The sequence below is a fragment of the Bubalus kerabau genome, chromosome 2 (genome assembly GCF_029407905.1).
Source record: "Bubalus kerabau isolate K-KA32 ecotype Philippines breed swamp buffalo chromosome 2, PCC_UOA_SB_1v2, whole genome shotgun sequence".
NCBI lineage: Eukaryota > Metazoa > Chordata > Mammalia > Artiodactyla > Bovidae > Bubalus > Bubalus kerabau.
Genome location: NC_073625.1, coordinates 118,702,023 through 118,714,251, shown reverse-complemented (window position 1 = coordinate 118,714,251; position 12,229 = coordinate 118,702,023). Strand labels below are relative to the sequence as shown.

Below are 12,229 nucleotides of genomic sequence, written 5' to 3'. Positions count from 1 at the left end.
TAAAAAGCCTGGTTAAAGTTATTGAAAAGATCTAAAAACCAGGATCACCTCACTTAAAGATTCACAAGCCAAAATTAAGTAAATATGTACATAAACACACATATAAAGGAGGAACCCAAAAAAGGAAAAACAGCCCACTTGTCTTATTCATCCATTATACTCAATATATAACTTGCAATCAGATCTATTTCAAATATATATTAACAAATATGAGGAAGCTCACATTTAAAAACTTATTCATTGTAGTAACCTAGTCATTACAAACCAAGCATTATAAAAATTCTCCTTGCTTCCTGATTTAAACTTTGCTTAAATTTTAGAATTTAGATTTGCTAGTGTTATTTTTCACTTGCTTCTTAAGGCCTTATTCCTAGAGGGGCAACTTATCTCCAATACACATAGTTCAGAAAAGTTACTAGGGACTGTGAATTGAGAGAATTATGAAGGAAAGAGTCACTAAACCATAGAAAAAGTCAGAAAACTGAAGATATGGAAACAGCAAGACCAGTGTTTGAAATATATTACCTGTTCCAAGTTTTGAAGGCATTGCTGGCACGTTTGAACAGATAACCTTCCATAACAATGCCATTTGCAGCATCTACGTTATATTCTAGCTTAGAATCATCATTGGAGAAATCCTAAACAAAATAACACATTAAAAAGTTTGTATGGTTTTTACTGATTTCCCTAGACAAATCTATCCTAGAGAAACAGCTCAAACAGTAGAAAAGCATTGTATTAGGATAGTTAGATCAACAACATTCCTAAGTGGAGACCTAAATGTTCAGTAACAGAAGAATGCTTCAACATATTAACATATTGTAATTCAGTGGACTATTATGCAATAACACAAACGATTATACAGAATACACATTTAAAGAGAAAAGCAAATATAAAAATTTTATAAATTATATAACCTGGATAAATAAATTGTACACACTGTGATTAAAAGAACAAAATAATATGTATAAAAATAGACAAAGGGAACAATGTGATATTCTATGGGTGTTGTTTTAAATGTTTTCATTTAATCCCAATATTGATGTGTCTGCTAACAATTTTTTAAAGGAATATATGTATTTCTACTTGGAATTAGTTAAATCTACCACTATTTTCTAAATATATTACTATGATGGTAGTTTTATATTGTTATACTGTTTTTGGTAGAAACAATAACTCCACTATTTGGGGGTTCAAAAAAAGAAATATAAAAAGTTTATTTTTGCAAAGAAGAAGTACCACAGCGTAAAGTAGGCATTCCAAGCTCACTTTTTTATAAGGATTATAAAATCACTCATAGTCATCTTCAATCATCTAACCATTCTAGTTTTCACTTGAATGCAATACAAACTTTCAGTTTTCCTCCAAGGAGCCACTAAATTTTAAAATCAGAAATTCTATATTTAAAATATTTCCTGGTGACTTTCCAAAGTAATTTCAACAAAACTGAAAAATCATTGTGATCTCCAAATTGAAAACTCTAAAAAATCAGTCTTGAAACTTCAAAATTACTTCTGGACCAATAAGCAAAATTAGAATGCTATACTATTAGAGAGGAGTAGACTTCCATCTTGAGAAAGATTTTGGTAGAGACTGGATGACCATCTGCCAAGAATGTTGGAATGCAGGGGCTCTGCACTGGAGGAGAAGCAGAGTGATAATCACCTACTGCTGCTACTGCTAAGTCACTTCAGTCGTGTCTGACTCTGTGCGACCCCATAGACGGCAGCCCACCAGGCTCCCCCGTCCCTGGGATTCTCCAGGCAAGAACACTGGAGTAGGTTGCCATTTCCTTCTCCAATGCATAAAGATGAAAAGTGAAAGTGAAGTCACTCAGTCGTGTCCGACTCTTAGTGACCCCATGGACTGCAGCCCACCAGGCTCCTTGGTCCATGGGATTCCAGGCAAGAGTACTGGAGTGGGGTGCCACTGCCTTTTCCGGATAATCACCTAAGAGCTTTCTAAATCTGTGAGTCCATGATGATGGGAAAAGGAGCTAGGCACACTTCAGAATTACACACAAATACTGCTGATATATCTCAAAACTTAATCATGAAGGACATGATCATCCAAAATAATCAAATGAAATAATCTGTAAATGAACTGCTACATTTCTTTCTGCTTTTACTTTGGGGGAAAAAAATCAGGGAAATTTTAATTCCTTCATTTAAAATTTATTTGGAGCTATAATTTATTTAATTATGCTGACAAAATTAAATCAGCAATAGATATAATCAAATCTGGCAACATTCCAAAGATTTCTTTGTAACATCAGGAGCTTGTCTTATCAGGAGAACTTGAAGCTTTGGTGTGGAGCCCAAGGAATATAAGTCAAGACAATGAAGGGACTCAAATGCGATTTTCCCTTTTGAAATTGCAAGCAAGACAAGAAGGACCACTATAAGCACTTTGATTCAGGATTATTTTGAAAGTCCTAGCCAGCAAGATAAACCAAAAGGAAAGGATTATTTGCAGACGATGTGACTGTACACATCCAAAAGAATTCAAAGGTATATTAGTAGTAGTAGTAAAGAGAGCTTAAGACTATTCGTGGTTAAAAAATCAACACACAAATATCAAATTTTATTCTAATATACAACCAAAGTAAACAGTGAGAAAATATATTTTTAAAGGATAACATTTACAATAACATTTCCAATACAAGTATCTAGAAATACACCTACCAAAAGATAAAGAAAACGATGAAATTTTGTGAAGGATATTTAAAAAAATGAATGAACAGAGAAATATTCAAGGCTCATGAACTGGAAGACATTTAAAATAAAGATATTAATTCTTCCCCAAATTCATTCACAGATCCAATGCAAAGCTATTTTTATGAAACCTGAAAAGCTGCTGTATTTATATGGAAATACAGAACTTTAGCAATTTACTTTTTAAGAAGGGAAGGTAGGAGGCTTTGCTTTGTCAGATTATCAAGATACGTTATAAAGCTAAAATAATTAAGATAGCATGGTATTGGTATAATTAAGACAAAAAGACCAATGAAACAGAATAGAGAGTCTGAAACAGACCTCACATGTATGGAAATGTCCTATATAAAAGAGTATACAACACTGAGTAGTTGGGGAAAAACAAACTTTTTAATAACCGAATCTAGATCATTTAGCTGGAGAAGGCAATGGCACCCCACTCCAGTACTCTTGCCTGGAAAATCCCATGGATGGAGGAGCCTGGTGGGCCACAGTCCATGGGGTCGCCATGGATGGAGGAGCCTGGTGGGCTGCAGTCCATGGGGTCGCTAAGAGTCAGACAAGACTCAGCGACTTCACTTTCACTTTTTACTTTCATGCATTGGAGAAGGAAATGGCAACCCACTCCAGTGTTCTTGCCTGGAGAATCCCAGGGACAGGGGAGCCTCGTGGGCTGCTGTCTATGGGGTCTCACAGAGTCGGACACGATTGAAGCGACTTAGCAGCAGCAGCAGCAGCAAATCATTTAGCCACCAATGGGAAAATAAAAGGAAACTGTATCTCTACCTCAAACTACACACACACACACACACACACACACACACACACACACACACAAAATCACAGACTGATTAAAGGCCTAGATATAAAAAGCAAAGCTTCCCAGGTGCTGCTACTGGGAAGAAGAATCCTCCTGCCAAAGACGTAGACTCAAACCCTGGATTGTGAAGAGAGCATGAAAACCCACTGCAGTATTCTTGCCTGGAGATTCCCATGGACAGAAGCCTGGCAGGTTACAGTCCATAGAGTCTCAAAGAGTCAGACACAACTGAAGTGACCTAGTACGCATGCACAAACACAAGATTTTACAGGAGATACATTGTTGTGATCTTGGGTTGGGAAGGACACAAAAGGCACCTAACAGAAAAGATATTTTTAAAACTATGTGAAAATTTAAAATGTATATACCCCAAAGTGGGACTAATGTCTAGAATATTTGAGGATATGATCAACAGTTAGTTAGACAACCTGGTGGAAAAATGGGAGAAAGACTAACAGACATTTAACAAGGAAGGTATCCAAATGACCAACAGACATCAGAGAAGGTCATTAGTGACTAAAGCATAAATTAACACCACAAGATGTCCATATCTACCCACCAAAATAGGCAAAAAATTGAAAACTCTCACAATATGATGAGGTGGCAAGGAGCAACGGGAACTCTCACACAGTTCTGCTTACCAGGAATGGTATAACATTTTGAAAAATAACAGCATTATCTACGAACATGGAACATATATACACACATGCACACACGCTATGATACAGCAATTTTATTCCTAGGTCTAAATCTATCAGAAATGCGTGCACATATCCAAAAGGCATGTACATGAATGTGCACGGCACCATTGTTTCTTCAACTGATTGATTTCAATTCCCAAAAATCTAAATAATTACATTAGACATACTTTTCCTTGCTTTTTAGTTTGATTAGGTCTTATCCTTTTTTTACCTGTAATGCAGCCTTGGGTCAGCATTTAAGGGCAAAAAAAAAAGATTAAGTATTCATAATAAGCAAAAACAGCATTACTCTCTTTAAGGAAAACAATAACTGACCACTATTTAAAATCTAATTCATTAATCAGATTTAATAATCTACTACTCTTGGACATTCAGTATGACACTGACATACACTAGGGAAAGGTATTAAAAGATGCATAAGCCTGGCGGACACGACTGAACCAGTGAACTGAACTGAACTGAATATTCTTTAAATAATTCAGTTTAAACAAATAAACATGCTTCTAAATATCATGACCTCTCATTTCAATTAAAAATGATTGGTCCCAATTCTTAAAAATCTTTCCATAGTAATGTCATTAAAACAAGTTATCCAACCAAAAGTGATTCAACTTTAAACAAAATAAAACATGGAGGCAGTCTTACCTGACTATAACTAGAAGAAATAAATTAAACATTATCTGGTAAAATGTTTACCATTAAACATTACCAAAAATCATTATCATTTACCATTAAACATTTACCAAAAAACATTATCTTCCCCTTTTAAAAAAATGCTTCTCTTTGAGTATTAACAACCCATCACCAAAAAAATTTAACTTTTATTACTGATTTCACTTTCTTTTTTTTTTTTCACTGACATCTTCTATATTAGATCTAGTTTACTGGCATTTTAAATTCTAAAAAAAACCATAACAAAAGTTGATTTGACTGCTCAATACCAAGAGGATAGATTTCTTAAAGCAATACTAGATGACATCTTTTTTTTTTGTCTTTTTAGGGAGGTTGTGATGGCAGTCCCCCACTACCAAAATTTATGCAGTCATGTTTCCCACACTTGGGGAAATTGCAGGAGAGGGACGGATAAGCCTCCCCTTGGGAAAACCACCCTCATAATCGTGGTATTGCTCTGCCAGGTAAGTACAGAAGACATCTTTTCACATATTTTTTACACACATTCAACCACCGGTTCTATCCGTTTATTTTCAGATGACTACACATACAAAAAAAACCACATTGATGACTGTATAAAATACCATTATACTGAGTTCCAGGTATATCATATTCAAAGCTTTTAGCACACAGAAATAAAACCTGGTTTCATATTTAAATCTTTTTTTATCTTCATTTTTAAATACATATTTTTCAGATATTGCTTTACCTAGGCTTAGGTAAGTTAACAAGAAATTCAAGTGAAACTTCAGCATCACTTGAGACGGTAAGTGTTGCCTTAGAGTGACTGCAGCTGGAGATTCCTAGTAACACACACAGGTGCTTCGGTGTTCTTCAACTTCTGTTCACCTCCACCTACCCTCCATCAACCACTGCTACCCTCCATACAGACATACACACACACACCTTTTACAGGGGTTGGTGATATCTTGCGTGCATGCAGGCTAGGTCACTTTAGTCATGTATGACTCTTTGCGTCCCTATGGACTGTAGCCTGCCAGGCTCCTCTGCCCATGGAATTCTCCAGGCAAGAATACTGGAGTGGGTTGCCGTGCCCTCCTTCAGGGGATCTTTCTGACCCAGGGATTAAACCCACGTCTCTTGTGTCTCCTGAATTGGCAGGTGGGTTCTTTACCACTTGCCCCACCTGGGAAGCCCTGGTGATATCCTAGCTGAAACTATAAGCAGCATTTTAAACTCTAAGGGCCTTCCCGGCACACAGAGCGGCCGAGAGGAGCTACCCCAGTTCCAAAGTCAGGAGCAGAAGCCGGGAGGACCCCATGCCCGAGGGGCGGTAGCCAAGAGGAGTTACCCGACGTCCGAGGTCAGGGGCAACGGCCAAGAGTGGCAGGCTGCAACAGCGCAGGTAACAGCTGAGAGGAGCTACCCCACGTCCGAGGTCAGGGGCGGACGTGGAAGGAATGATGCTGAAGCTGGAACTCCAGTACTTTGGCCACCTCATGCGAAGAGTTGACTCATTGGAAAAGACTCTGATGCTGGGAGGGATTGGGGGCAGGAGCAGAAGGGGACAACAGAGGATGAGATGGCTGGATGGCATCACTGACTTGATGGATGTGAGTCTGAGTGAACTCCGTGAGTTGGTGATGGACAGGGAGGCCTGGCATGCTGCGATTCATGGGGTCACAAAGAGTCGGACACGACTGAGCGACTGAACTGAACTGAAGGGTCTTCTCAGGTGGCCCGAGTGGTAATGAACCCACTGGCCAATGCAGGAGACCTAAGAGGCGCAGGTTCCATCCCTGGGTCAAGAAGATGCTCTGGAGAAGGAAATGGCAACCCACTCCAGTATTCTAGTGTGGAGAATTCCATGGACAGAGGAGCCTGGCAAGCTACAGCCCATAGGGTCGAAAAGAGTTGTACATAGCTGAAGTGACTTAGCACGCAAGGGCCACTTTTAAATCAAGTTAAGGCCCTAAGAGACTGACGTTTTTATAAACTTGTTCAAGAGCATGGCTCTCAAATATTTTGATATAAAAGAATAATAAAATACATACCTCAACACTGGAAAAATATTTTATGCTTTACAAAAAAAGGAGGAATTCATCTATACAATTTAATTATTAAGGCAATTCAAAGGATTTATTTCAATGTGATACCTTGCTGAAACCAATAACCAAAAAATCGTGTAAAAAGGGAATTAATCTCCTCTAACTTCTCCCCTCAAGTACCTTTTGTTGAATGGTGGAATGTTTTTGCTCCATTTCTCTTTTCTCCTTTGCTGCATCTACAACCAGTCGATCCAACTGCAAAAGAAAATAAAGAGTAAATAAGAGAGACTTAAAAGTTGAAAAAGAAAGATACAATTACTTTTCAAAAATCATATTCCAAATAAGTCAGTCAACTTAGGTTTACCTAAAAAGGCATTTTGGCTACAACCAAAAAATGAAAGTTCTTTTTTTTCTGGTTTCATATCCTCTTTGAGAATGTCTAAAACTCCTCTAGGGAAAATGTTTCTGAGAACAATCACATGTCAAGCAATTGTGACAGGTGGCCTTGCCTAGGGTACAACAATGATAACGAGTTCACTCCTTGAATTAAGGAGAATGACTCTAGATTAAGTGGCCAGCTGATACGCTCAGCAATGCTAGCAGTTACTATCAAAGACAGAAAGAAGATATACTGGTGATTTTTTTTTCCCCCAAATAGCAAAATCTAGCAGCTAATTTAATGTGTGCTGGCACTCACAAGTTCAACATAACACACTTCCAGTCACTCAAGATGCATGATGCTTTCAAGCTGGCTTCCTAGTATTATAATAAAATCTAAAAGGTAGAAAAAATAACAGATAAAAGAGAAAGAAAATAGAATAGAGTAGAGTAGAATAAAACAGGAAAGAAGTCATTCCTTAGGTTAAGGTATGAAATCATCAATTTTTCTTTAAAAAAAATTTTAAAACTTATGAAATCATAAAATCCCATTTCATTCTTGTTCCTTCCATCAGAAGAGAAATACCTGATTTCCAGTATTATTACAAAAGTACTAGTTTCCTGAATTCTTCTTTGCTGGAGTAACAATTAGGTTTAAAATATTCCAAGAGACTCATAAAGTTAGAAAATGAACTTATTTTCAGGGGAAGGGATAGTTAGGGGGTTTTGGATGGACATGTACACACTGCTATATTTAAATATATTTAAAATATATCTAAAATGGTTAACCAACAAGGACCTAATATATAGCACATGGTTAATGCTATATGTTATGTGGCAGTCTGTATGGGAGGGAGGTTTAAGGAAGAATGAATAAGTTTATACATATCCCTTCACTGTTCACCTGAAACTATTAAAACACTGTTAATCAGCTACACCCCAATACAAAATAAAAATTTCAAAAAAAAATAAAATATTCCATTAAGTGTGTCTACTATTCTAAACAGTGATGTACGTCATTTCATCTTTGAACACCCATCACCTTGAACTGACTGATGTGTGATAAATGACTATATCTGTTGATATCAACAAAGTATGGAGAAAGATGCTTTCATTGATATCCTTTAAAAACAAAACTGAAAAAGGCCTTCTTAAAAGACTATGTGATGTTTATTGACTATCACAAATGGTTTTTTTCTTTCCCTACAGGAGACTAATTCTGGCCACAGAATCTTAATATCACTGAATAATAATAAAGAACCAAAAGAAGATATATGGAAACAGAACTATCACTACTACAAAATACTTTGTTTAGACGGCAACTATACTACTCCACTTTTGGACTGAAGGCACGCACACCATAGTGACATGTCACGCTGATATAATGGGTAATGCTGCACCAGGAAACTGTCCTCAACGGTTTTTTATAGTGAATGAGTGAAATAATCATTATATCCTGGTTTTACAGCCTTTAATTGAATGACATATAAATGTTTTTCATACATTCAGGCTGAACTGCAGTAGAAGGCACTTCCAAAATTCAAACTGATATTTAAAAACTTGCACGCACGCAGGCACCTTCCACACCAGTACTACAGTGCCAGTGATGGTAGTAAATTGTCAAATTGCTAATAAACTTCTCAACTGTATCTCACTCCACTGCTACTGCAGCAGAAAAGAGAAAAAATTCCTCTCCCTCTGTCGGAGCAAACGCATAAGGAAAAAGATATCTTTCAACACGGTGAAGTGTTGGAGGACGAATGAGTTGGAGAGATGCAAAGGCTGGCAGTCCTGTCCTCTAGGGGATGGATACTGGATCAGGAAGAGACTGGAGCAAAGCAGCATGTGTCCCGTGTTTCTGTGAGTATTGCACATATGAGGTTAATAGACGCCTATAACCAACCAGGTGCCCCCAATCCTGTACTTATGTTCTGAATTTTGTCCACGTCTTCCACCTCAGATTTCAATACTACTTCTGCTTGTCAAATTCTCCCATTCCCACTTGTTTTAAATTTGTGCACATGTAATAAATAGAATAATACCTTAAATAAAATCTTCCTAAAACCCACACTCCTCTCTAGTTACCAACTTCTCTCTCTCTTTCCTTCACAGTACAACTTCTTAAAAAATTCTCCCTATTCTCCACTTGCCCATATCATATTCATCTACCCATGGTAATTTAGCTTTTACCTCTTAGACCCTCAACTCCAACAGAAGTGACAAATAACCTTCTTGTTGCTAAATCTAAGAGGCAATTCTCAGTCCTAGGCTTACTTGCCCTTCCTTCCAGTCCTTGAACTGACAACCACCCACATCTTTCTGAGACACTCTCTCCTTGTCTTTTGCTACCATGGTCTCCTGGTCTTCCACCTCTCTCCCATCAATGTTCTCATGGAGCCCTCTTACCCAGCCATTTCTTAAAAGTAGGTCATTCTGAGGAATCTGTCCCAAGTCAAATTCTCTTTTATTCCACACTTGTGGACCTTCAGTATTCTTGCCTGGAGAAGTTCATGGACTTTCAAGTAGTAGTTGAGGAGCCTGGGGCCTGGCGGGCTACAGTCCATGGGTCACAGAGTCGGACACAACTGAGCAACTAATACACAACACCAAGGGCCTAGGAAGGTCCTGTCTTCTTCCCAAATCTGGGTTGGATATACTACTTATATGTTGCAATAACATATGTGGTGAAGACAGCTATCCATCTCTCATATCCATTCTCTCTTCCTTTCTTAACAACAAAATCCCCAAATTCTACTAGTTCCCAGGGATTGTATATGCCACTTCTGCATATGTTCCATTGTCCCATTAGCTTCAAGGAAAGCTGAGAAATAGTGTTAATGGAACAATGGAACATTTGCAGAAGTCGTATATACAACCCCTGGGAACTATGCTTAAAGAGAGGGAACAAATCTTCCTTTTCCCCTCCACCCTACTGGCTACAATTTGGATATGATGGCTAAAGCCTGATAAACCACTCTGAACCATTAGGCAGAATCCAAAGATATAATAAGCCTGGGTCCCTACAGATTAAGTGACCACTATACTAGACCTTTCAGAGAAGGCAATGGCACCCCACTCCAGTACTCTTGCCTGGAAAATCCCATGGACAGAAGAGCCTGGAAGGCTGCAGTCCATGGGGTCACTGACGGTCGGACACGACTGAGCGACTTCACTTTCACTTTTCACTTTCATGCACTGGAGAAGGAAATGGCAACCCACTCCAGTGTTCTTGCCTGGAGAATCCCAGGGACGGGGGAGCCTGGTGGGCTGCCGTCTATGGGGTCGCACAGAGTCAGACACAACTGAAGCGACTTAGCAGCAGCAACAGCATACTAGACCTTTGATTTTACATAAAAGCAATAAAATTCTATCCTGTTTAAAGCTCCTGCTGTTTGTGGTTTTCTATCACATGCAAACAAAATCTAATCTCAATTTATATACCCAGATCGGGCACTTAGCACAGAGATTAATAGTGTGGTAACTTGTTATTTTTTTCCAGTAGATTAAGCTCTATAGAGGCAAGGAAGAGCAATTCTATAATTCATGACATATACCTTACACACTACCTTTCCCCACAACAGCCCAACACACACGAACACACACACATGCACGTACCGTATTTATTTTTGGTCAATGAATGCAATTATCATTCTGCTCTTACTTTTTCCCCATTTCTCTAAACTCTATTTTTCATCCTTAATCCCTTTCCTCGAAAAGTAATCTGAACCACTTTGGGAAAGAAAACCAACTGAAAATTGATAGAAATCCAGAAAACTCACCAGTCAGCAAAAAAAGAACGTCTGGGAACAGATTTAACATGAAATTCTGATTTTTGCTATTGTTGTTTAGTTGCTCAGTCGTGTCCGAATCTTATGCAACCCCATGGACTGGAGCCCATCGGGCTCTTCTGTCTATGGGACTTCCCAGGCAAGAATACAGGAGTGGGTTGCCACTTCCTTCTCCAGTGGATCTTCCCAACCCAGGGATCAAACCTGTGTCTCCTGCATTGGTAGGTGGACTTTTTACCACTGAGCCATCAGGGAAGCCTGAAGTTCTGATCAGATAATCAAAAATAATTTGGACGTAACAAAATTTCTATATAATATTCTTATATATAATTCATGCATGTCTATGTGTGTATAAAATGAAAAAGTTACCTAGAGTTCTTTAATCTTAAAATTCTAAACTTTATTATTATTCAGGGACTTCCCTGGTGGTCCAGTGGCTGGGATTCCATGCTCCCAATGCAGGGGGCCAGATGTGATCCCTGGTTAGGGAACTAGATCCCATATGCCTGCCACAACTAAAACCCAGGGCAGGCAAATAAATAAATAAATACGTTAAAAATAAAATTTTATTATTTAAAATAGCAAAATGCAAATATCTTTGAAAATAAAAAAAGAATTATAACTAAAATAAAATACCAATTAGGACAGTAACTCAATAATCCAAATGTAAGAAACAAAAAAATAAATCCAGCTATGTATACTGTAAAACAAACACTTTGTTTTAAAATTCTTCTTCTCAGTACCCTTATATAACTATCTACAACATATTCTTTAACTTTAATCTCATTTTTGGTTACACACTGGACTCCCATAAATCTGCTATAAAAACACCAAACTTCTACACTACATAAACAAAATGTCAAATTTCCCAATTTGCTTAATCTCTTTAAAAATACAGGTACTAGAACAAAGACTACAAAACAAACAACTCAAACTACATCAAACTAAAAAGTTTCTGCACAGCAAAGCATCATCAAAATGGAAATGCAACCTACCAAATGGCAGAAGATATTTACAAATCATATACTTCATAAGAGGTTGATATCTAAAATATATAAAGAATTCAAGACAATGCAACAGCAAAAAAATTAAAAAAATACAATTAAAAAATGAGGAGAGGACCTAAATAGACATTTTTCCACGGAAA

General features: G+C 37.7%; 1 protein-coding gene and 1 pseudogene across 4 annotated transcripts in view; both read right to left on the bottom strand.

The window, feature by feature from the left end:
- The window catches only part of ACAP2 (ArfGAP with coiled-coil, ankyrin repeat and PH domains 2), a 171,208-nt gene that overhangs the window by 36,816 nt on the left and 122,163 nt on the right, over positions 1-12,229 (bottom strand). For all 4 annotated transcript variants that reach the window (XM_055568626.1, XM_055568628.1, XM_055568627.1 and 1 more), the window contains exons 9-10: positions 7,097-7,171; positions 526-638 (exon numbers count right to left, since the gene is read on the bottom strand). In XM_055568626.1, the coding sequence (XP_055424601.1) occupies positions 526-638; positions 7,097-7,171 (188 nt within the window). The remainder of the gene's footprint in view (positions 1-525; positions 639-7,096; positions 7,172-12,229) is intronic.
- On the bottom strand, positions 5,234-5,379 carry LOC129645200 (uncharacterized; annotated as a pseudogene).